We start from the raw sequence: 26,030 nt of genomic DNA on the forward strand, positions 1-26,030 counted from the left end.
CGTCATGTAAGCCAACTGAAGTGTATCCAAGGTTATCGGGGAACTGGCACAAAATGGCGTTCTACAGTCATTTTCGAAAAATCACAGTAGAGCCTGTGTTGTTCTCTTACATGATGTGCTTATTTATGTCATATCCCCTTATCCAACAGCTCGCGTTCAAAAAGATTTGCCACGAGAAATACAACGGTGAAATCTGCAAAAACCTCACCAAGTCACAAGAAATCTATGTGCAGCAAAAGACATCGAAATGGATTCTGTACCAGTCTGTTGCATTGACTTTACCATCGATCTTTGCCTCCCTACTCTTGGGTTCATGGTCGGACAAAGTCGGGCGTAAAGTCATCCTCATTTTGCCGTCCGTGGGAAGCGTTTTGCTGTACATTAATTACATAATGAATGCCGCATTCTTTTCACTGAATGTCAATTATATTATCATTGGCGTTTCCATCTCTGCGCTATTTGGAGGTTTTGCTACCACGCTCCTGGGCGTTTTCTCCTACATTTCGGACATCACTGACAAGTCCCAGCGAACCACGAGAGTAGCTGTTTTAGAATCCATGATATTCCTTGGCGGGACTGCTGGCAATTTGGTCGGTGGAGTGTTGGTTGAGCACCATGGTTTTATGCCTGCGTTTGGCCTTTGCTTGGCCCTAAATGTGTTAATAATACTGTACGTAAGTTTGGTCCTTCCAGAGTCTTATTATCCTCAACAAGATCAGGAAGGAAACTGGGCTTTACTTGCAGTACACAATCACCTGAAAGCATCAATAGCAGTCTTAACCAAGACTAGGCCTAAACATCAAAGACTGAATTTACTAGTGATTTTGTTTGGCATACTGTCATTCACTTTAATCAGTAAGTAGGTTATGTTATTTTTAATATAATTATACAAGAAACCACCCAAAATTACAAACCAAGACAGCATGCAAAGAAAGTAGTGTCAGATAGCCCAGTGCTAGTGGATTTTACTATCGGGCTAGTGAATAGACCTTGTCATGGTTTTTGACGCCATCTTGATGAGTAGGCAAACGCGTGAGAAATTACAGTGTTTGTATGAGAATCTAATGTCGAATAATTTCCGTAAAAAGGCTGTTCTGAAAAAAATATCAATTGTAAACGAAAACTACAAAGCAAAGGATTGTCCTAAAAAATTTGGGGGGCGTACCTGAGCTTAGATTTCTCCAGAGGCTTGCTTTAGATTTTCCATATATTTGTCTGTAATTTTTTCCCGGGACTTTCTTACAGACAAATGTATAGAAAATTTTAAAAAGTGGTTCTAGATCTTCTAGTGCATGTAACGCCCTCAATTTTTTTCATTAGAATTCTTAGGAGAGAAGCTTTAGTTTACAAATCATATTTTTGTCAGAACAGCCGTTCAACGGAAATTATTCGACATTAGATTCTCGTACAAACACTGTAATTTTTCACGCGTTTGCCTACTCGTCAAGATGGCGTCAAAAACCGTGACAAGGTCTATTTTGTTGTTAACTTGCCCGACAGGCAAGTGATGTTTTTTGAACAATTCGAATGACAGAAGGACTATGAAATCAATTCTGCTTGTCAAAAAGCGTCTGGGGTTAAAATGTCATCTGGGCTGGTAAATGCTAGTTTCAGCTTGCCCGAATGGCAAGCTGTAAAAATGATTTTCTTTGCACCCTGCAAGATTTGTTCAATCTATTACAGCAGTCCAGATTTCCAATAAGAAATTTGAATGACAGGTACATCTACCAGCAACAAGCATGTCTTCTCAGGGAAAGCAGAAATAGGGGAAGGGGGATACTTTTTCAAGACTTACGAAGAGGAGAATCTTCTCAACCTCCCCACTTAAAGTCACTAGTGAGGTCCTTCCCCCTCCACTGTACCTACTTCTTATTCTAAGGTGATTTGTTGGACACAATCTCTGAGTAATAAGGCAAGGCTAGTCTCTCCAGTCCATTTTTGTACAGTAACTGAAAATGGCTCACACACTCTGAAGTGTGGTAGACAGTGATTTTTAGAGTCTAGCTCTCTCCTTTCAATATTTAATGTCAGAACCAAACCCATTACCTACAGCATTAACATGGCTTTATCCAGTTTGCATATTCAAAAAGAGATCAATGGAATCAGTTTTTTTGGGTGTGATCGTTCTTATGTAGCTCACATGAACTAACACCAATATGCCTTGTGTACAATGTATTTGTCATTCTTTGAATGCTAGACAGTCCCACACGGCTGTATTTGAAACAACAGCTATTTTCTTTGATCTTTCAAACTGTTCCAGAACTCTCATAGTGATCAATGTTGCCAGACTTCACTTCTTACTAATTCTTGTGGTTTCTATATGATCATCACAATTATTATTGGGAAATTTTTCAGATAACTAGACATTACAAAATATTGCAGCAATGGAACTCTGATTAGTATGTTAACCATGTTGTAGAGTGTTTTATTTCATGGCCAGTGGAATCAACTTAAGTCCAGGTGTAGCACTGTTGAGTGAATTGACTTTCTGGCAAACCAACAGCCAGTGCCGTACATACATGTATAGGTGAAACTTAAACCTCTGGTACGGTTAAGTCCATCTGTAAGTCAGGGCTGAAATCTTTGTGCTGGGTCCCTAAAAGTGTACTAGGATTTGAGTATTGTATTGTGCCATGATTGGCCTGTTAAAAGCCAACTGTTTTTGATTAGCCAATTATTGAAGTGAAGGGGGAAATCAAAACATACCATATTTTTGATAATTTGTTGAGTCTGCCAGGGATCCATAACAAGGATTTTGCTGCTGCCTCGCAGACATTACTAGCAAGGGTGAGATTATGTCTGCGACACAGTACAGCAAACTGACTGCAACATATATCACAACATGTATCAAACAGTCATGATGTAAAAAAAAAAGAAATAATTATGTTAAACTATAACCCACAAAATAAGTGGTGACAGTCAGTGTTTTCAAGAGGTTTACTTTTTACTGGGGAAATTTTGGTGCTTTGGATTAATGGTTGTAGATTACAATGTGTACAAGAAGTGGTCGACAAACATAGAAATTTGACTTCATCTCTTGTAAACAAAGTAGTTTTCCCAGTCATATGCTCAGGAATGGGCATGGGTAAGGTCTTGGGGGAAAGGGAAGGGGCTGTGATTTGTATAGGTTTGGTTCAGTGATGTTACGTATAATAGATTTCTTGTCGTGAAAGGTTTAAACCCAGAAGTCATTTCATAAGTAGGTTGGGTATGATCATCCGGATGAACCTAGTCCTTAATAGGACTGTTGTTGTTGTTGGCAGTGACTGACTTTTTTGACAACTTGTGCGGTAGTCATCTTCAGAGACAAAGTGAGACTTTGTATCACGTCAGTTAATGGTATTAAACTTTGGTTATTGAACTGACTGGTCAATTAAGTCAGGATGTTTTTGTTTGTCTGTCAGTTAAGCCGTAATGTTATTGGCTATGAAGACTCTTGATGTCATTGGTGTGATTCAATCCATCAAATTGTCATTTATAATAATAATTGTTATAATAATTACTCACTTTCATACATTATTGTTTTCAGTTTTTGGTGGGTTTAATGATATCACAGCCCTGTATTGTAAGCGCAGCCCACGGAACTTCAGTCCAGCCTTAATTGGTTATTTTTTTGCGGAGGTATTATTTATGAAAGGAATTGGAGTTGTTTTGGTAATACCATTGCTGAACAAAATCCCTGAATGGACAGACCTTACAATTGCCATTACTGGTGCCATTGTAAGCATTGGATTTTATATCTTTCTTGCTTTTGCATCAAACAAATGGATGATGTTTGTTGGTGAGTTTAATGTGTGTGAGGTGGCTGTGTGACTGGTCCTGCAGGAAACAGTTAAGTTTGTTTCCCGTGAATCAATTATTGATGGGAACAAAATTAACTGTTTCTCCAAGGGATCAGTCTTTATAAAATGATTTGTTATAATTACAGATGGAAATTTCGAAGCTGGAAATTCATTTGTAAACCTCACTGTAACGGTGGTCGTTGGTCAACATTATTTTGTGGGTAACAGTACACTGTTACCCTCTGTCATCATAGAGTTTGCATTATTACCCACTCAGAGATTTTGGTGGGAAACAGTTTCATTGTTAGATGTCATGTGACCTTGAAGTAACCAATGAGAGCACACGCTTTTAGGAAAAAATTTCCAGCTATAGAACAGTAATATTGGAAAATATTATGTTTATAAAGGGTTTTGTTTATTGTTTTGTCTTGCAATTGTCACTTAGATATTTACTGCATACTGCAGGTCTTTCTTTACCCTGCGAGTAGAGTCTTCTTCGATTTTCCTAGGAAGATGCTCGCAGGGTAGTCTTTCTTCATCATGGTCAAAACATCACGATATTTAAGCAATAAATGAAACCTGTTATATATACATTAACCACTATAAACAATATCTTTCATGAAAATATCCTGTTTTGTGACTTTAAATCTGCTTAAAGAAGATCATGTGACTGTAAGCTGCAAAGGGGCCTACTGATTTTTTAATACTTTTTCCAGGTGGATTAATTGCTGTGGGTAGTAGTATCCTACCTCCGTGTATGAGGTCCAAGTTGTCAAAACAAGTGGAACCATCTGAGCTGGGCAAGTGACAGTAGTTGAGCAAAATGATATTGTGTAGTACAAGAAAAAATCTATAGTCCCCTCCCCCTGGAGGGCAACAGAAATTCCTAGGGGAAGATTATTTTACGTAGACATAAATTTCATTGATAGTTTTTTACAGTTGTTTTTTTTATGGCTTTTTTAATTGTTACGTCACTATCATTCATTTTGTCAATTATCACACAACAATGTTGTACTGTGCAACTCATCCCTAACACTATTCTTTTAGTACAGTGTATGTAATGTTTTTTTACGTTCTCCTCTGCTGATTGTAACCCTATACATCCTTAATGAGACAACTAAGGGAGAGGGAGTGGGGGGAGTTTATTTGCTATATTACAACCAATATTTCTTTGACTGATCTTGATTCACTGTGGTCCATTAATAACACTGGTATCTTTTTCAGTTTACATTTTGATGTTTTTTTCAGGTACAATGTTTGCTCTAACTGCATCATTAGAAGTTTTAGAGACTCTGTTAGCTTCTGTTATCTTCAACAATATTTATAGTGCTACAGTGGATTGGATGCCTGGGTTTTGTTACCTTTTGATGTCAGCAATAATCCTCATCCCAATATTCTTAATGATGTGAGTTGCATTTACAACACAAGTGAAATAATGATGATAATAATAATAATCATAGCTATAAGAAAATTCTCAAATCTGATTGGCTATCAACTGCCCTGATTTCAGCCTTAATAGGACAGTACGAGTCATGCCTAAGTAACTGCTTAGTGCGCGCGCACTCAAATGGCTTTTCTTTCACTGCTGGTAAAAAAAATCTGTGGAATTTCTTGTGTTTTGATTTAAAAAAAGAGCCTTATATATCGCAAATTTTGTTAAAGTTATGATTAATTGGTAACAGAACTTCGTGTCGTCCAATTTGGTCAGTAATCATACTCGTGATTAAACAAATCGGACTCCTGCTACGTGGTCGTCCAATTTTGTTAATCACTTGTATGATTACACACCAAATTGGACTCCACTCAGTCCTGTTACCATTACTACTACTACTACTACTACTACTACTACTACTACTACTACTACTACTACTACTAATAATAATAATAATAATAATAGTACCAGAAAATAGTCATCATGGTCATCATCGTCATCAATCAAAGTTGTGGGGTAGCAAGGCTAATTAACTGATCCCTGTGGACTGTAAGTGGACTACTAGAGTTGAAAGGGTTAAGTTTAGTATTAATTACCTTCTAGAGTTATAAAAACAGGTTTGATTTTCTAACTTGGTAATGCTGTTGCTTCTCCATTTTTAGCTGGTTGTACATCTTACAAAGACGTGATGATGCTTATTCAGCAATGGATGCTGTGGGCATATTATCAAGCTCAGAGCATTCTGTCAATTATGGATCTCCTAGTGAAGATCCACAAGCATAAAAAGGTTGCACTGCGGTGACGGCCAGTAGTTTGTTGCTAATTTTCTAGCCATAGGGAACCTTTGTGCCCAGCTATTAATATACATATGCATGTAATGTTTAACCCTTCAATAAACCCTAAGAGTGATCAGCATCAAATTTCTCCTTGTAATATCAATGCTTTGTAAAACAGAGTGGTCAAAACAAATGAGAATTATGGACATGCATGATCATGCAAAACCTTCTCCCCACTACTTCTGTATGAATTGAATAGGGGCAACAAATGTGAATTCAAATTTTGATCTCGGGTTAATACTGCTATAATCAAACATAGAGGTCACAGAAAGAAGAGAACTGTTCAAGATAAAAAAATCTTGATTTTTTTTAAGTAGTAACATTAACCCATTCACTCCTGGAGATTTTGCCGAAAAACGCGTTTTGAAGCTAGTCGAGTGGTTTTATGGTCACTGTCGGGTTATAAAGAGCTAAAACTTACCACAAACCGGTTTACAGGTCGAACACTTCGCGGCCTTCTGATCCAGATGCAAAATATCAGCTTGCGAAGTTCGGGCATGCGCAGAAAGCAAAATTTCGAGATAGTTTTTGGGTTTAAAAGTGACACAGCAGTCTTGACTTTTACTTTTCGCTTTCTCTCCTCCCTTCTTTTTTCGCTTTTCTTGCCTCATTTTTTTTTTCTCTTGCTGGGCATTTAGTGGGCTTCATTTTGGTGGGAAGAGTTTTTAGGAAAGCTTTTAGGATCTTAGGATTAGGTGAAAGGAAAGGTAGGTGGGTAATGGAACAAGATTTTCATGGAGATTTTCAGGTCAATGTCACGTGGTTTTTTGCTTGTTTCTCCGGTGTCCTTGACTGAATTGTGCTCATTCTGGTATGGTTTGAAAGATCTCTTCACTCTGCACAAGTTAGCGAAGAAAGTTGTCCTTGACCGTTAAAACTGATGACGTCACAATGGGTAGAAAGGACCTGGATCCGCACAGGCGGTTACGGGCGGTTACGGGCGGTTCAGGGGCGAATGGGTTAATAATGCCATAAACAGGGGCGAAACATTTTCAAATTTGAGAATATTGGTCTAGAAAAAACATTCATACTCCTGCATGCATCTCATTCTTGAGAAAAGAATGACAAAAGAGCACTTTAAAATAATGTCAAAAAAATTTTGTTATATGCCTCACAAACCTGTACCCCACTGATAATGTAGAATAAATTTAATAATGTTTGAAGCTTATCAACCAGGGTTAACATTTTATGAAGAATAGTATACTAATTAAGTGATTTGTAAGCAAATTCTCTACACATGCATTTCACGTTTTGGTGCATTTTTAAATCGTTCTTTGTAAAAAAACAATGTAACATTTCAGTGTTTACTGTTGTGCAGAACCATTACACACAATGGTTTGAGCAGTGATATGAGGCTAGATCCTGATTTATTTTGAAAGTTATGTCAAAATAACCCAAAGTTTGGAACATTTTGCAGTGTTGTTTAAAGAGAGTAAGACTCAATGAATGTACTGATCAAAGTCTATTTTCATGAGGCCTTCTCTGTGGCATTGGTACAGCAGCTCAAATACGTAAGAGATTTTTGTTTTTATTTTGAAATCGAGGCTGGTATACTGTAGTCACTTCACGTTAATCTTAAAAAAATGGATAAATGCATTATTAATTGAAACAAATTTGGATTGTAGACTCAGCAAACATGTGTACATAGAATAATAATAATAACAATAATAATAATAATATAATAAAAAAATATTATCCCACTCGTCATTCAGCATACAATCATAATGAAAACTTACATTGTGTTCATGCTCAGTTTTACTCACAACAGAGATAAGACAAAACTTTTTCAGTTGTATATCACTTGACAACTTAATCGTAACCTAGCATCACAGTTAGAAGCCCGGTAACTTGAACTCTGAAGGGAAACAAAAAACGGGAAATTTCAGTGAAATTTTGATCAAGGGAAAGGAAATTTTAGTTTGAGTTAGTGGAGAATTCCAGTTATCCAAGTTTGAGTTATTGAGGTTCTACTGTATTTTATTATGAAGACAAAATTTTATAGAGTAAAATTAGATCAAAGTTATTTTTGTTGATTAAATGGAAAGTGGGTCAAAGAATAAGTTTTTTTCAATAAAAAAATTCCATTCATATATTCTAGCTCATGACTTGTATATTTAAAGAAAGTAAAAGAAAACATTAATTTTTTGTTAATTGATTACAAGTAGTTTTAAAAATCATTTGAACAATAAAAATTACAAATGTTGTTGATTCTTGAAATGTTGTTAATGACCAGTGCCATACCTAGACCTCTTTCTCTCTATGAAAAATTTACATGCAAAGGAAGGTGGGAAGGAGAAAACGGGCAAGAGGTGCTTTGCCTTTTCCCAACCTATGATCCCTTGCACTCTGTCACCAGTCACTCGTGTCATTTGCATTTCGTGCTTGCCTCCATGCAAAAAATGAAGCACTTGAGGAGGAGGCAGGTTAATGACCCTCCCCTCCCACTTATAGACAGTTCATGGAACGTTCTGCCTGAGGGGGGAGGGGGGTTCAAGGGGTTTGAGAGAGGTAAATTATTATTATTTTCACAGTGGTTGCTGGTGGTTTACAAGCTCAATTTTTCCCATAGCTGTAAGAATCGCTTTATGATCATGAGGCAAGGAAAGGGTTTATGCTTTCAATCAAGCTCAACTCAAGTAAGTGCCAATGACCTGGGGGCAAGTAGCCTGTGAAAGCATCCGTTTTTTTAGGCTCAAGTTTCTTAGTTTTACCCGCCAAGAAAAACGGCGGGTGAAACTAGAAACTTGAGCCAAAAAAACAGATGCTCCTGCAGGCTAGGGGGCAAACAACTGGCACATAATAATACTGGTACTCGAGTCTTCAGAAATATTGCTCTTTTAAAGTTCCCCAATCCAGTGAGCAAAACCTACTGACCTGGAAATGTAATTTCGATGTTTTTAATGACATTTAGATGTAGTTAATTGATAACCGATAATTGATAGTAATTGATATCATCAATCATCAATGAATATAGATTTCCAATATAGATCGATAGAAATCGATAAAGAAAAAAAGGCTGTGATTCGATTAATATTGATGATTTTCCGATACAAAATCGATAATGATTTTTTATCGATTACTATCAATTCCCATCGATTGTTATTGATTTTGTTAATTGAAAAATTGTTTTTTCTGTGACTTCGATTTCTAACAATTTCTGATATCAATAGATACTAATTGGTGGATTTCATCGATTAATATCGATGATATCAATTGATTCTTGATATTGATTGTTATTGATTAACTACGTCTGGGGTATGGAAGTGTCATTATAGTCCTAGTAATGGCAATTACTCTTCCCCCAAACAACAAAAACAACTAAAAAATGTAACGTCATTTGAGGTAGGCAGCTAGTTTGAGTAGAGTAAATTATTGTATCAACAAAGTTTGAAAGAACATTTCTTTAATTCCTTCAGGTTAGGGAAAAGGAGTCAACTTTACTGTTGAGGGAGGTTTACTAGATTTTTTTTGGCCATTATACAATAATTAATGTCAGATCCCGAGGGAAAACAAAACTAACTGGTTTCCCGAGGGACCTGACATTAAGTGTTTTGTTATAATTTTCTAGACTGTCACTTCAACAGCAACAAGAGAATAACCAGAGCGAACCCAAACAGTCGACTCGGTACTAATAGCAACACAAATTTAATTCTCAAAACCACTGAATGAATGATTTACAAAGTACCTTCCTTATCTTATCTGCATTTATTTATTTTCCTCCACTAGCTGCTGTTTTTCTTCTCGGAACTTCTTGGATAACAGTAAAAATCGTTGCTTTTTAGCTTGAGACTTCTTGTTTGTGTTGTTGTGTTCTTCAGGAAAAAGAAAACTGGCTGGACCTGGCAGTGTTTTTCCTGCCTTTTGTCACGCCACTTTCCACCATGCTTTGATCATGTGCTGTAATGTAGCCCAAGCGGGGTACATTGCTTAATGTATCACGATCGGGATACATTTGATTTTAGTCAAGGTCACGTGACCAAGAATCAACCAATGGCAGTCCCTGTTTAGATGAGTGAAATTCTAGGAATATAACAATATTACTTATCAAAAGCACTGTCAGTTCTTAATAAAGCTTTTCTTAGAAATATAATGTGCACAAATTCAGCATTGCTACAAGTTAAACAAATCTGAAAAGTCACTGGTTTCATCACTCTTTTGGAAACAGTGTGGAAAATTTGCACAGGGAAACCAAAAAGGAATTATACGGCTGTCCAGCTGTGAGAGCCATTTGTTCCTTCTAGTGGACATGTGGTGTAACAAAGCATCTGAAATGTTTGCTAACAGTTCTCTGTAATCTGTGTTTGGTAAAGGTGTCTTCTCTTTGGGGTCGACCTCGACATTGAACAGCAGAGGAGGATCAAAGGACTCAACTGTTCCATCATCTACATCAAAATAAACAATAATTGAACAAATAATGATAAATAGTATCCTTTCCTGATGGGCATTTCCATAATATGGACAGTTCTCTTGGTCTCAAAAATACCCAATTTTAAACATTCCCTATAATAAGTATCATATATAGACCTTTCCCATACTCCACTCCAGTGAACAAACACAAAGAAATGAGGTTGAGACTTACGGTGGCAATTATCACCGGTGGCATTTGTACCTAAGCCTCAAGTTGTTGCCTTTGTTTGCAGCAATGTGGGAAAGGTCAATATTGCATGTAATTATGCAACTTATAAAGGCAAGTCTGTAATGTGGACACTTGGCTCTGATCTGTCCCAGTGTTTACAAATAAGTACAAGTATTTTATCAAAAAGTGTAAAACATCAAGACCCAAGTATGTTTGTCTATGTATACAAAAATGACAAGTTTCATTAATTTTGGATGACTAACGACTAATTTTATTTCTTTATTATTACCTTTGATGTCTGTGTAAACAACTTTATAAGATCCTGCTGTTATGGCAGATGGCTTGGTAACCTCAACGTAATGGAAAATATACTCATGTTGAGATTCTACCGATGTGTTGAACAAAACAGGCAACAAGCTTTTGCCATCTGACTGTAAAGCATCAGCACTATGGTTGAGTAATTCCAGCACAGTGGGCATAATATCCATGATGGTCACAGGTGTCTTTATAATTTGATTGGGTGTTATGTGTCCAGGCCATGTTATCACTGCTGGCACACAGATGGTTTGTTCCCAAACATCATTCTTATCGATACCTAGAGCAGTGTATTAACAAGACTGACATCAATCAACTCTGTCTTCATGTACACCTCTATAAGACAGTCACCTCTATAGAACAGACAGCTATAGCCTGTGAAAACAGCCGTTTCTCCTCGCTCTTCACCGCTGGGGACGTTTTGCGAGGAGGAATGTCTGTGACTTGGCAACAGAAATTCTATACTGATGACGTAAAATCGGTCTGGAATCCAGACAGAAGCGCTGATTGGTTGACGCAGTAGTTACATTGTTTTAGCTATTGTTTACGAATGACAGACAAAAGACAAAATGACACAAGAACAATGTAAACACAATGAATCTCTAACAAAACAGTTTATATTTGTGGAATATAGTCCTTTCTAGAAGAAGCATTTGAGTTTTGGTGGAACTCGTTCACAGATGAACACAACACTTTATATCACCAAAATTGACCAGGAGAAAGGTAAAATTGAACAAGTTTGCATTTGGAACCATATGACTACCAGATTTATTAAGTAAACATTGATTTGCGTCATCAGTATGGAATTTCCGCTGCTGAGTCGCAGACGTTCCTCCTCACAAAACATCCCCAGTGGCTAAGAGCAAGGAGAAACAGCTGTTGTCACAGGCTAAGACATCTAGAGTTGGCCCCCGCTGTTGTCAAGAAACAGATAGCCCAAGCCCAAATATTTAAGAGTTTGCATGAGAATGTACATGTAAGGATTGACATAACAGTTTAAAGGGGCTGTGTCACGGCAGTCCAGTTCATTTTGTTTAATTTTGCCAATTACTCGCCCCCAGTTGCTATGGAACTTAAAGTAAGCAAAGAAATTACATATAAATGACAAAGTCTGAGATCCAAGACAAGCAAATATGTCTCCTGAGAATTATTTTTGAAGTTGCAAGCAGCAGGGATCACCTTTGAAAAACAGTTAGCCTGAACAGTTTTCAAAAACCCCACTTTTGATCCGTTTCAATCTTCTTCAGTTTTGCCCATCCATGGCATCTGTTGTTGTTGTTATCATGCTATTTTAACCGCCCTGCTTAAGTTTTAAGCGGTTATTTTTATGTTTCTCTTAATTTAATGGACATTTTGTAATTTCCTAATTTGGCTGAATTTCGTGACACAGCTCCTTCAATATATGGGAAAGAAATTTAATTAATTTATGGAGAGGAAAACAGTGAACCTTAATAATAATAAATGCTTGCTGAAATTATTATTCAGCAACAGCACCATGGAAACATAAATGATACTCACAGGAGGAAAGTAACTTTTTTAATTTAATGTTTCTTTCCCATATTTTCTGTTTGAAACTGAGCTGACAAATTTAAATAACGTTGGTGTAACTCTACTACTTAATATTATGTATGCAGTAAAGAAGAAGTTAAGGCCAAGTAAAAAAAAATGTTTCTTGTCCTTACCCGCTATAGTTATTGGGGCCACCTCTCTTTTTTTGGAAAAGTTAAAACAAACAAAACCAACAGGCATCACTTTCAACACCAATTATTCCACAATCCTGCATAACAGACCATGCTGTTTAAAGCATGTTGTATAAATAAATCAATTTTGTGTTTACATTATCTGGCATTTCATTTATTGATATTTGACCCAATAACTCCAAATTATTCTGGGAGGGGGTAATAATTTGTAAAAGAAGCTTTCAATTGGCAATACCCACCAACTCTAGTTTTTAATGGAAATCCAGATGAGAAGCAGTCAGTAACCTTGCAGCTCTTCAGAACTTCCAATTTCATAGGTTCCCCTCATTTCACAGCTTTTCTGATCTTTTGTTTTCTGGCTAGATTCCACTGTTTACTTTGTTTGTTCATTGTTTTCCCAACCAATCGTGTGAGGTCTTCTGAGAGCTGCATGGTCACCCGAAACAGTGTCTTTTTTTTTTTTTGACTTGGCCTAACCTGATCATTGTTTTGGCAATTTTCACCTTTTGAACAGAGTGTTTCTTCATCTTCATTTTCAGATGGTGTAGAGCTGTCACAAGTTTCATCAACATGATGCCCCGTGGCTGATGTAAATATAACAATGGTATTGTTGTCAACTCTCCTTTCTCTTATTGTCCTCACTATCCTCCCAATGCTCCAGTCCACTTCTCTTAAAGCATCGGAATAACTACTCTTGCTACCATTAGAAAACAACTGTGACGCAAACACCGGCTGGTTGAGGTTCATGAAACTCACAAATAAAAAGAATGGTCTGCTTGAAACTGATGATTCCTCTAAAAAACTAACAGCACTTCTCGTAAACCGCAGTGTCAAATTTTCTAAAGTGTAGGGTTGTTCAATGATGTTGTTATTCTTGTAGAGTACACAGCTCCTTATCTGAATTACGTCCATGGTGTAGTGAATGACATCGTGCAACACACTGGTATAAAATATAAAAGCTATTATAATTATGAAAACAGTGACCATGTTTATAGAATATCCATTATACCAAACAATAAATGCAACAATTGGTAAAACGTAAAGCAGTGGGCTGAAAAACGAGAAAACAGATTCCCAAGTATATTGAGAATCTGATGCCGCTCTATAATTCTTTGTGCAGTGTTCTTTGTGGGCTGACGGTACGCCATACCAATAATCAAACCCATGATTAAGGGGCAGATATTCTCCATTCCTACCGACTCCAAGACCCCACAAACCAACAAAACTCGTCGAATAGCCTTTCGCCTTTAAAACTTTTCCCAAAGTAATTTCACTGTTAGGTAGTCCTCCAGTAGAAGCTAAAGATGGCATTTCCTTAAACGATAAGAACTTGCTCTTTATCATTCCATTTCGAGGTGGCAATAATCCTGTTAAGATGGAAGCTAGGGAGGAAATTCTCGAAGACTGAGAGTACCAACGTGAAAACAACACTCCTTCACGAGCCAAGCGATCGATGTTCGGAGTCTGCTGAGAATTATTCCCATAAATACTTAGATCCCGAAAAGAAAGATTGTCAGTTAAGAAGATGATTATGTTACGATTTTCACTGAGAGCGGTCTTGCAAGAGAAACAAACAGAGAGAAGAAAGAAACTTGTAGATGCCGCCATCTTGAATTTAACTTATACCGCTGACCACAACGTCTGCTCAAGTTGAGCCCAGATCTCGTGCCAATCCCCAGAGCATTTTCTCTTTTTTTGGTCAGGCAAGCCCCGCAAAAAAAAAAAAAAAAAAACATACGAGATTGTTCCTCAGTCAATTATGTGCGTGGATGTGCTGTGCGCACAAAACGTGCAAAAATTTCAGTAGCTATACGACCCGAAAGTTTTCCTGGCAGCGACTACTATAACTCGGAGACATAAGGGCACTTAAAACCTAGTGAAAATTATTGATTCTAGCTAAGGGAGCATTCATAATTTACCTAGAGGGTGGGCTATGATGATTTTGAGGGGGGGGGGGGGGGTCACTCTTTTTCCCTACTATGATTTAGGGGGGCTGTGGAAAATTTCCAACGAAAATGACATCAAGCATAGGGGGGGGGGGGGCAACCATTTTTTCCCTGAAAAAGAAAAGGAAATGAAATATGCTGTTAGACGCTCTTATAATTCCTGTCTTTTATTTCATTTCGACAAAATGTTGATACAGAACTAGAGTATGAAACTTGATGCATGACGCCCATTTCTTGTGCTTTCTTGTTACTTAGTGCAAGTTGTTACTGATTTAATATGTTAATTACTAATAAAGCTCAATATACCTGTCACAAGACTTTGATATGGCTAAGGGTGAGTTTGACATGTTGTACTTATGTGCTGGGGGAGAGGGGGGGGGGGGGGCTATGATATTCTCCTTTGATAAATCAACATCTCTTGAGGGGGGGTCAGAAAAACCCCCTGAGATGATCAGGGGGGGCTTCAAAAAAATGAAAGGAAAAAATAAGGAAATCATCATAGCCCACCCTATAGATAAATTATGAATGCTCCCTAAACAGAACATAGGTTATCATAGGTAAATGAAAGGAGTTGTTTAGATGAGCGTTCCAGACAAATGGTTTCTCCCCAATACACATGCCCTTTTCAGAACCAAATAGTGTTTGCAGTGTGTCTAAGTTTCTTTCGAGGGCGATTCTGGCCGAAAAGCCTTGTTTTTTGCTATTTTTTCCCCTTTTTCTTCAAAATCTAGCCCCCACGGGGGAGAAATGAATGCATGACAAACGAACCCCAAAGGACGTCTGCGGGGAGGCTAAATCTAGCTAAGATTTCATTTAAAAAAATCTCAGCAAATAAAACAAGAAAACTCTTTAGACGATAGCGGTGGAAACGGGGGATAATGCTGTATGCAATTTTTAAATAATTTCTTTACTATTGTTTACAGATTGACCACGAAAAACGACAACACAATCGAGTACAGAGAATACGAAAGTGCTTCAGTGACTCCAAAAACAACACAGAAATATTTCACCAATTTCCAAAATCCTTGTTTCTTAAACAAATGATCGTCAATCCCACTAAGGTTTTTTCCCTCATTAGTCTAATGTAAGAGCATCTAATCGCTTTTCTTTGAGGTTTGTTGGATGCCCGGGAGACAGTTTGTTTTGTGATAAAGCAGTTTTGAGTGCTAAGGCCTTTGTGCCACGATACTAAAATGGCGGCCGAGAAAGCTATATCTGAGCATTCCATCAGTATGCCATGTATTAGAATAAGTATTTTATTTCTCTGTTTAAAAACTCTTGAATGATAGCTAAATGATATGACTCTAAATGATATGACTCTCTTCATAGCATAAAAATAAATGAAGTTTACTCTAACTTTGTATTACATTAAAGTAGAAGCTTATCCAGCACGCTGGGGCCAACCCACCCCCAAAAACGATCACATTCACGCTATAGACGTTCAGACAGTATATGAAGTGGCTCAAATATTTGCTGAGTTGTTTGCTCTGGTTGGTAATTTCTTAATTGCTTCGTACCTGAACAATCTAAAGTAAATGGAGTGCGAAGCAAGCCTGTTCCAAGCAAGAGAGAGCAATCTTAAGAGCATTTTCCAATAACTTTATAGGGCATCAGGACAAACTCTGAACTGAGTGCGTCTAGACAATTTATCTCTTTCTCCTTTCCCCACCCCCACCCCCATGTGCTCATTTGCGGTTCTTATACATGCGCTCGACTATGGCTCTAAAGAGAACACAGAGGGTCTATGAACAGGCTATCTTCGATTCTTTCCCTTTTCCCGGTTGGATAGTCCGTAAATGACTCTCCTAAAGGCCTTCACCGTCGTTTTGCCTCTACTTACAGCTTGGTCTGAACCCGAAGCAATTCATGGATAACACTGACCAACGCTCCTTGTGTAGTTCTACTATGGCGCAATTTTTATGGCGCAAAAAACAACTGGAGAGTGTCATGCTGTGGTTTTAGTACTAATTTATTTTAGCGGTTAAAAGGTACAGATTAAGCTATGTTTCTTCATACCTTCACGCTACAACTTCTAAGCAACCAACCATGCAAAAAGAGAAAGTAAAAAGGGCGCCAAACATGATCGAGAGACCATGAAAAAAACCGCCACGCCAAAGTAAGATATCAAAAACCAACTGAAAAATATAAATAGTGGGTCAAAAACATCGCACCGGTGCCTTGAAGAGTAAGCACTAGACTCAGATCAGTTTAGAACATACTTCTTCATGCATATTTCGCTATGGCTTGAAAGACCAGTAATCGAAGTACCCCCCTCCCCCCGCCCCACGGCATTTTTGCGCGCTGGGTGGAATGATTCCTATTTCAGTTTTATTTCAGCTTTGTTATTTGTTAAATGTGATATTATTATCGGGTTATGGCTGTTGATCATGCCCAGTGGTCTGACAGGTTTTCAACTTCGGCTCCGTTTGAAGTGGATCACTCGCTTCCATGGCCATCAAATGCCATCAAACTACAAACATTTTTTAAACCTTCATCATTTAAACCATAGATCATGTGCTAAATTAGTGTACGCTTAACTGATGGAAACCCTCGTGTGCAACCAAGAGAGAAGTAGTGAAACTTGTGTTAAGCGGACACTCATTTACTGAGGGGGAGGGGGACGATCAACCTCGTCCCCAGGGCTTTTCCCTCAAAAAGAGGGGAAAGCCCTGGGGACGAGGTTGGGGGACGATGAAGAGGTGTCAGTCAGTTTCTTGTCGATTCCTCAGTTCTCGAAAGTTTTCATTATTTGTATTCCACTCCCAAAAAGCGGCACATTTACTTCATTATTCCACGCACGAAATGGATGTTATTCCATTTTCACAAATCGAAAATTCCCGTTACTCTTTTTCTATTATTTTTCTTCATCCCTTGTCTCAGAGGGTTAAGGGTCTTTTCCATCCCTCCCTCCATCGAAGAGACTACCCGCACAAAGGAGAAAGAATCGGTCCGCCATCTGCAATGACGTGATTGGACAAAATTGGTCACGTAGAGCGTGTCCAACACCGCCCGCCACTCTCCTTAATAAACGTTTTTCTTCAAAGCAGTCGTAAACAGTAACTTATGGTCCCACTCTGTGTCCCACTTAAAACAAAAATGTATAAACTTAGAGGAAACTACTTTAGAGAATATAATCTTCCTCACAATCACGGATGGATGAAGTTTCACAATAACTAAACCGTAACACATAAAGCCGTTTTCAAAGAATTTACCAAATGTTAATTAACATCGCCACAGGGTATATCATTCAGATGGTCGAATTAGTGTTTAATGCAATACACGGAGAACAATTTCAAAGTTGCGAAACGCAAATTTTTAAGAACATTGATGGAAAAATAAAGTTTCTTCTCAAATTTCCCATGAGAAATTGTTTTAAAGTACTCAGTATGCAACTACGGATGACTGGTTTGCTTACATCATGGTTGCTAGGATTGATTTCGATTTTGCTAAAAATTCCGACAGCGATCAATTAATGGGATTATAATTCGGCTGACAACTGACACTTTAACATTGCTGCCAAGAAGCCAAACACAGTCAAATCGTGACCTGACTTAAGGGCCTCTTCATATGAGCCCGGTTACCGAGATGAATTTTGCCTTGGGTTCATATGAGAAATTTCAGCCCGGTTTCCGAGATGAGAAAAGGTCAAAGATCCTGGGTATGAGTTCTGGCGCCAAATTTGGGAAACAAAGCGAACACAGCGAAACACAAAAATTTTAACTTTCGGGCCTATCTTAGCATCGGTAACTCTTAAAGGTGTATCACTCCAGTTAAATGGGATACTTATGATGTGGAAAACACAGCAGGCAATGCAAGACGATGCCATCCGGACCGCCAGAATTCGTCCCGCCGTTCATCACGGTAACCGGGATGAAGTGTTCATATGGCAAAATTTCCACCCCGCTTACCGAGATCTCGGGAACCGAGCCAGCCCGCCCTCTCATATGAACACATCGAAAATTTTACAAAGGATTTAGAGGTGAAGCGAGATCTTGGAAACCGGGCTAAATTCTCCCGGCTTATCAGTATATCCTGTAGGGCCTCTTCGAATCGTACACGCAACTTGCGATTGTTTTTACTTAGAAGCCCATTTTTCTCTGCTTGTAAATATGCGTAACCGTTTTCATTTAGATAATGTGAAAATGTTTTGCACTTGCCATTTCAAACCTAAGCCCACTCTGATCCACGATGCTTTTTGCTGTAATGTTTTCACAGTTTCTTGCCCTTGAGTACGTTGAGGATACTCAATAAGCACGTTCGTCTATGCGCCTCCGATTTCGGAATAAATAATAGTTACAAGGTTGTACCAAATATACGTTTTTTCGAAATCCGAGCGGGCCATAACCTAGTCCGCCCCACGGGAATCTAGTTCGCTTCTTCTTGGACATGGAATTTTACCCCCATTTTTAATAAGATAGTAAATAATTGGCGGCAAATTTCAGCTATTTATTCAACAGGAGAGGTTTGAATTCGAGAAAAAGCTTCCTAGGGGTGAATATTTGAGCATCATAAGTGCAGGAGGTGAAATAAAAGGAGATCCCGCCAGAAACCTATTATGCGTATTTCTAGACTTGGTGCATAATCAAAGAAACGCTTCCCAAATGATGGTTTAATAAAAATGCAGACTTACAGAATATTGCAAGATCTTTGCGGATTTACCGGTACAAATGTCTGTTTTCGGTACCTTCCATGTTTTAATCTCAATTTTTCTTAAGACAAATAGAAATAAATCAAGACGAAGGCGTTGTCCTGCCTCATTTAGCACAATGACTTTGCCCAGAGCTAAGGTAATGCCAGATTTTTCGATATTAAAACGCCAATGAGTACCTGAGTCTAGCAAGAGGTCCGAATGATAATTATAGCATTGATACGGGTACTAGTTCCTCTAGCAAGAGTGACTCTCACAACCAAACACGTCCTAAGATTAAACTCGGCTTTTTATTATAAGGAGAGTTACTCTTTCACTTCACAGTACTTCACAACTTCCTCAACAACATGTTTCTAACAACGTCTTTCTTCAACTAATCTTGTGTCCTCTGCACTTCACTTTCTTTCTCTCTAAAATCTACTCGTTCGCATCTCGCTATTTATTTGTTTGTTGGTCGTTGACCATATGTTTACGTTCTAACTTGATAATATATTTATATTCTTATTAACATATATTAACTTGTTACGCAAAATTCCTTTTAAGAGCCTTTCTCTGGTTCTGAAGGAGAATGACCCGTAAAAGAAACTAACTAAGCAAAGTTCAGTAAAGGAACACACTTTTACGCAGCTACTTTTAAGTTACTCGGTTCTTTGAAGCTAAAAAACCAAAAGTGCAAACTTCATTAATTACAAACAAAGGATAACTCCCATATTGATATAGGTGAGAACAAGATAAATAGAGGGAAAACTTTACCAACAAAACCGAGCCGCATAACCCTTAAGGATAAGCATCTTCGAAGCGACGTCAAGTTCGGAGACAAGATGTCCCGCTCATAAACCTCATTCCTATATGAACACACCAAAGGAGAAATTCTTCACTTAGTCAGAACATTCATAAAGAGTCATAGAATGCACAAAGAATAATTAACCTGAAAATACATGATGGTACAGATGGGGGTTGTCCTTGGTCAATAACCAACTAAGAAATGATGCATATGATCTGATTTCGTGCATGGTGCAACAAGGCACACTTTTAATCTTTAATCTTTTAGATAAGAAGTTCATTAGCAAATGTTATTTATCTTCTTTGACTTTGATACTTATTAATACACAGTCAAAATGTTTCAGAACCTAGAAAGCTTCCTACAACGATATATATCAGTATTTATGTCGAATTAACTAGATACAATTGTCAGAAATCAATCGGCAGATTCCATTTTTCATGCTTTATCTTTTCATCTTTTAAACATTGTTTATTGGCGTCATATTTTAATTATTCCGCAAAGGACACATTTAGCTAAATCAAGTGAAATATCGGTTTCATCTTAAAGGTCATTGGAAAGATATATAGAACTTCCATCAAGTTATAATATTTTTTATAAATCGGGGAGATACGTCCTGTGACAGCATTATTCTCTCGCAAAAAGCTTTTTGGCAAATATTTACTCTTAATGCGTCGAAACCAAAGAAACGCTTCATATGATGATTAATAGGGGAAATGCTAACGTACAGAAAAATGTTTGAGATTCGCTGACGCACAGGTATAATTGTTTGGTCTGTTTGGCATCGGTACCTTCTATGTTTTGAAATAAACGTTCTTCAAGCTAAAGACGTGGTCTTGTTTGCCCCATTTTGGACAATGACTTTGGTGGGAAAGGTCGAGAAAAAGCAACCCATGACTGAAATATTGGAACAGCAATAAGTAGGAGGTCCCAATGTTAATTAGGATTATGCCTTCGTAAAATTCTTTCATGCACAATGCACCGAAACCAAAGAAACTTTCTTTGAGTTTTCTGAAGACAAATAGTTTTTCTTATCTGAGATAAACCTTCCTTGTGTCTTACCTCATTTTAGACTATGCCTCTGACGGCTTAGGTAATGCGAGACGTTTCAAGAAAATCAGCCCATAACTGAAATATTGGAAAACCAATGAGTACGTGAGCTGAGCAGGTTGAATAGTATGGAACAGCATTCCCGACAGTGATCTTGCTCTACCTAAATATAAATTTAAGAATACCCTACGGAGTCGGCTACTGGGCATTTTGATACAGGAGGATACTTATGTTGGCGTGCGTACTTTATTTGACGTATTTAGTATATATTAAATTTTTATTTTAATTTCATTCATACCTTGTTTCATTTATCTGTTTTGAAATATATGTATTTTTTTGTCTTATTAATTGCCAACGAGGCAACCGAGGTAAGAAGCGAGGTTGCCTGGGCGGCAGAATTATAACGCCGCGCAATGTAGGCCAATACTCTCCAAATCTGCGTAACCCTCTTAAATTTGCATTTTTGACTATACTTGGGTGTAAGTAAGACCCCATATTTGGGTGGTGATATCATGATCTTGTACTAACTCGTCGTCCGAAATTGGGTGTATCAGTGTGCAGCTGTTCGTTGTCTGTTTAAGAACAGGTGAGCAAGCTTTAATACGATTTCTAGGCAATTAGTGCTCTGGTTTGCTTTATAATTTGCGTTTAAAGCAGCAGCTGATCAAGGGATAGGGTTTTACGCTCAAATGTTTTTCAGAACCAGCTCGATTTACATTGAGGTAGCTGTACGCTTCAGGACTAAGCACCAGGGTTTTCAGTGTCCTCTTTTCCTTTGTGAATTGAATTTTAAGCGGTTGTTGATCAAGGCATAGGGTTATATTCTCAAAAACTTTATCTTTTAAATGTCTTTCGAGATATTTTGTCAACCAGCATGTTTTTTTTTGCTGCTCGATTTACATTGAGACAGCCCAAAACTCCCGCCTCTGGGGAATGCAACGAATTTGCGGACCTCTTGTTTTGAAGACTATCATTATGCCTTTCGAGAGACTCTTTGTCCTGTGACACTCGCTCATTAGATCTCTGTATTTTATTCAGGTTTATATTTTTATACCTCTAATACATTCCGCCCCATTCTTGGGATTCTCACACATTTTACTTTACACCAATTTTTTCTGGTGTATATTACCACGCGAAATATTTTTCTTATCCCTGTTGCTCGGAATTTAATTATTATTTTTAATTTCAGCAGTCAAAGACCTCATTTAAACTATATTTTTCTTTCTAACGTTTATAGTTTTGCTACAATGGAATTTTCCCAGAAACATAAGTGCTAAATTGCTCATATTTACCTACAAAGTTTCAAGCCATGTGGTGATTGTTGAATAAAAGCGAAAGCCTTAAATGTGCCAAAGTCGTTGTTTTGAACTTGGGTGCCATCCTTTTCCTTTGCGGAATCCATTTTAAACCTCTAAAATTATGAAAAAAATATCGCGAAGAACTGAATAGGCACATTCCACAAAAGATAAACGAATTCGCCTCGTTGGCACTTGCCGGAAGGTACCCCTAGTTTTAATGAAGTTGATTATAATGAAAGCTGAAGATCTGAGGTGCGGTAAATTGCTATTAAAAACTTTTTAACCTTTCGCATCCTACATATTTTACTCTTAAGGACTCTTGAAAAAAAAAAGGACTTTATTTGAGTGCCAATGTATTTACAGTTGTATTTAGCACGAAAGTGCTAATTGGGGACACTATATATTAACGTCTCCAACTGGAGACGGGATGGCCATTTTACGTGGTCATCCGAGCCACGCAAGAGTACCAGCCTGTTGCAGTGCAAAGGGAGTACCTTCATTTCTCAGTAATTTTAAGACCCTGAGTATTGGTCCGACCCCGGGAATCGAACCCGCGACCTCCCGCTCTGCAGTCAAGTGCTCTACCGACTGAGCTAATTCTGCCGCGGTGAAACCAAACCAAGCAGCAATCTGTGTTAAGCGGACACTCCGTAGACTTCTTTGGTTTGTTGTATAGAACATGCGAAAACGTCGGCCCGCTTTATGCAGGTCCCTCTGTCAATTTCCCATACTAGCTGCCATGAGATGTAAAGAGTCAGACACCAAAATAAGGGGTGAAGAAGATCTGTGCTCAAGCGAGAAGCGTCGGTATAAGAAACTGAGATGAAGAACAAAAAGTTGGCCGGATGCACTGTTAGACCAAACAACAAGAAGAAAACTGACATGATCAAATCAAATAATGATAATAAATTTACTAAATAAGATAAAATAGTTCAAAGAGAAAGAATTTGGCATCTTTCTTTTGAAATAACGTCATCCCTCACCTTTACTTTGATCTTCATTTAAATTAAAACCAACAAATTAGAATAGACTTAATTGGCCATTGAGGTCTAGTAAATCGATTTAACAATGCTATAGATATGCATAAAAGTAAATAAATAAATAAAATAAATAAAGAAATAAAACTGGCTTCAAAAAAACATTTGCGCGGAATTAAAAGACAGCCTGAACGCCTAGCCATGGATCACAGACTGTACAACCCGGAGCGAGGCTTTGACAGAGCAATGTTAAGCATTGTTTGTTATGTTACATTGGCGTTTAGCCTCCAGAAACTCACAAAGAGCCGCAAAGACCCTGAAATACATACGATAGCGTGGGTCTCCGCGGTTTTTTCTAAGGCTAGAAACGCATAATTTTCATAATTTTTTTTTGGCGGAACAAAAAGGTAGTGAAGCGACATACGCCGCAAGCACGCGTAGGTATCGGGTCAGTGGCAGCATACAAATTAATTGTTATGATTTTCAGCTGAATGTTTTTCATTTTTTTAAAAAAAAGAAATCACTACTCTATTTTCTTTGGACAATGAACTAGCTTGAACGACATTGAACCTGTCAAAAAAACTATCAAAACCAACAAATTATCATATTTTTTATTGGTGGTTATAAATAAGCTTCAGTAATAAAGTGGATCATATCCAACAATATCGTTTGAACAGGTTTCAAGTTTGGTGTTAGAGCTAAAGTTATAGTTAGAGCTCGTTAAGCAAGAGTTAGCGGTTTAATTAGATAATAATAATAATAATAATGTTTATTTCTTATATTGCGCAGTCTAGCATGCGATAAAGATATGATCGAGTGCGCATTACAACACTAAAATCTTAAAGTAATAAATGGCTAGTCCAAATGATGATAATAATAATAATAATTTACAATTTTCGGAAAACAATAAAAGTAAAATATGAGTTAATAAAAGAACTAATAAAAAGCTAATTTAAAAAGATGTGTCTTTAGTAAAACTTTAAAAATGTTCAATGATTGACATTGTCTAATTTCTAGAGGGAGTCGATTCCATACTTTGGGCGCAGCATTTTCAAACGCCCTATCCCCGAGTGTCTTTTTTGTTCTATAGGTATTATCCATTAGGAGTATGCCCCGGTATGATCTCAACTGATACCGCGAGCTCTCTTTGATTTTTATCAAGTCTAAAAGATATTGTGGTGCGACGCCGTAGATACATTTGTGAACTAGCATTGCTATCTTGAATTCTATTCTGTGGGTAACCGGAAGCCAGTGCAGGTTGATCAGGGATGGTGTGATAGGATCATACCTAGATATAGTACATACCAGCCGAGCTGCCGCGTTCTGCAGGCGTTGCAGCTTACCAAGATGAACAGCGGGCGTACCATATAATAGACCGTTACAATAGTCTAATCGTGACATTATAATAGCCTGTACAATGGACTTCCTATTATCATATGATAAATACATATAAATAAATACATATAAATAGATAAATATGCGTTACAGTACGTGATATTACAAAAGAAAAAAAATGTAAATTGTAACAGTACAAGTTTGTTAGTTGGGACCTGTTAATACATGGAGGTGGGGGACCCCAGGTAAGTGAGGTAACCCGCTTAGCTGATGTAACCCGCCTGTCCATATAACCTCTCATTTTAATTTGATTGCGTTTACATGATAAGTGGGGTGCGTAATTTATTTTCAATATAAAATTTTTTTCAGTTGGGCCATCATAACTTGATTGAAAATAAAGTCAGAATTGCGCACAATAAATCATAATAACTATTAAATTTGCTATTTCTCGCGGTCGTGTGATTAATATTAGCCGCCGCCAAAAAACCTTGGAAACTGTTACAATTACTTCGGTGTGAAAAATTGGAAAGAGCTTTTTGAAGCAGCGATACGATTTGGAGGCATATTTTTTCAATATTTTTATTATCACAAGTTTGACCGCATTTAAAAACTTTTAAGTCTGTATGAGACAATTATGATAATTTGACTTGGCGGGAAATTTTAATGTACCCGTTTTGCCGCATTCGAGCAACAGAGTGCATCTTATCTGCCTTTGATGTGTTTTTTCAGTATCTTTCTCATCAATAAATTGATTTTTTTGGTGTTCAATTAAAAATTCTTCAGAGAAGAGCCTTCTTTCTCTCTAAAACTATCCGTGCATGGTGTATCCGTTGTGTCAGCCGCTAAATATAAAAATAATTGGATGATCGTTTTCTAAGCTTTTGATTTCTTTGTAGGGCTACATCACCTAAATAAAGTTTTACAAATTCATTATTTAAAAAAAAAAATCTTAAATTTGAGATCGCAAAGTGAAAAAACAACTTAAACAGGCTCATTACATCTTGGCTGTACTTTTTAGTCTCTAGTAAAGAAAGAACTAAATATAACTCCCGTTAAAGTAGCTCATTAAATTAGATTTCCTCACATTGATTTACTTTGAATAGTTAGTGATTGGCAGAAAAATATCCCGTGGCTTTTTTAATAAGATTATATGATTTTAAAAAATAACTGAAAAATTAAAACTGACGACACCTGCATGTTTCTATAGCTCGGATCTATATGTTCGTTCTTGGCTTATGTGCCTTTCTACGCCCCTCTGTGCAGATCTACCAGAGCAAAATTATTTTTCTTTAAATTGGTTTTGTCTGGTTTTGCTTTTCCGAAATTTAATTGAAACAAAGACCAGTTCAAAGAT

The 26,030-nt window shown here is 37.5% G+C and overlaps 2 protein-coding genes across 3 annotated transcripts; one reads left to right on the plus strand and one right to left on the minus strand.

Moving 5' to 3' along the window:
* Positions 1–43: 43 nt before the first annotated feature.
* On the plus strand, positions 44–8,174 carry LOC140943923 (lysosomal proton-coupled steroid conjugate and bile acid symporter SLC46A3-like). Of its 2 annotated transcripts, XM_073393033.1 has the most exons (5): positions 44–855; positions 3,530–3,781; positions 4,499–4,582; positions 5,031–5,187; positions 5,877–6,342. In XM_073393033.1, the coding sequence occupies exons 1-5, from the start codon at positions 54–56 to the stop codon at positions 5,995–5,997; spliced, it is 1,416 nt and encodes a 471-aa protein (XP_073249134.1). In that variant the 5' UTR covers positions 44–53; the 3' UTR covers positions 5,998–6,342. The 2 variants fall into 2 exon arrangements, with proteins under 2 accessions (XP_073249134.1, XP_073249135.1); XM_073393034.1 differs by lacking the exon at positions 3,530–3,781 and having other exon boundaries at positions 5,877–8,174.
* A 1,553-nt stretch (positions 8,175–9,727) lies between these two features.
* On the minus strand, positions 9,728–14,255 carry LOC140943706 (arylsulfatase H-like). Its single transcript, XM_073392818.1, has 3 exons — positions 13,145–14,255; positions 10,916–11,221; positions 9,728–10,432 (listed from the first exon to the last, which is right to left on the minus strand). The coding sequence occupies exons 1-3, from the start codon at positions 14,247–14,249 to the stop codon at positions 10,161–10,163; spliced, it is 1,683 nt and encodes a 560-aa protein (XP_073248919.1). The 5' UTR covers positions 14,250–14,255; the 3' UTR covers positions 9,728–10,160.
* Between the last annotated feature and the right edge of the window lie 11,775 nt (positions 14,256–26,030).

Source organism: Porites lutea, chromosome 7 (assembly GCF_958299795.1).
Source record: "Porites lutea chromosome 7, jaPorLute2.1, whole genome shotgun sequence".
Lineage (NCBI taxonomy): Eukaryota > Metazoa > Cnidaria > Anthozoa > Scleractinia > Poritidae > Porites > Porites lutea.

Excerpts from the sequence above, each read along its gene's own strand:
- LOC140943923 (XM_073393033.1), top strand. The coding sequence starts at position 54 with ATGGCGTTCTACAGTCATTTTCGAAAAATCACAGTAGAGCCTGTGTTG. Across the intron at positions 3,782-4,498 it reads CAAATGGATGATGTTTGTTG|GTGGATTAATTGCTGTGGGT; the intron begins GTGAGTTTAATG and ends TACTTTTTCCAG. Across the intron at positions 4,583-5,030 it reads AGTGGAACCATCTGAGCTGG|GTACAATGTTTGCTCTAACT; the intron begins GCAAGTGACAGT and ends TGTTTTTTTCAG.
- LOC140943706 (XM_073392818.1), bottom strand. The coding sequence starts at position 14,249 with ATGGCGGCATCTACAAGTTTCTTTCTTCTCTCTGTTTGTTTCTCTTGC. Across the intron at positions 11,222-13,144 it reads AGAAACACTCTGTTCAAAAG|GTATCGATAAGAATGATGTT; the intron begins GTGAAAATTGCC and ends ACACTGCTCTAG. Across the intron at positions 10,433-10,915 it reads TGTTTACACAGACATCAAAG|ATGATGGAACAGTTGAGTCC; the intron begins GTAATAATAAAG and ends ATTTTGATGTAG.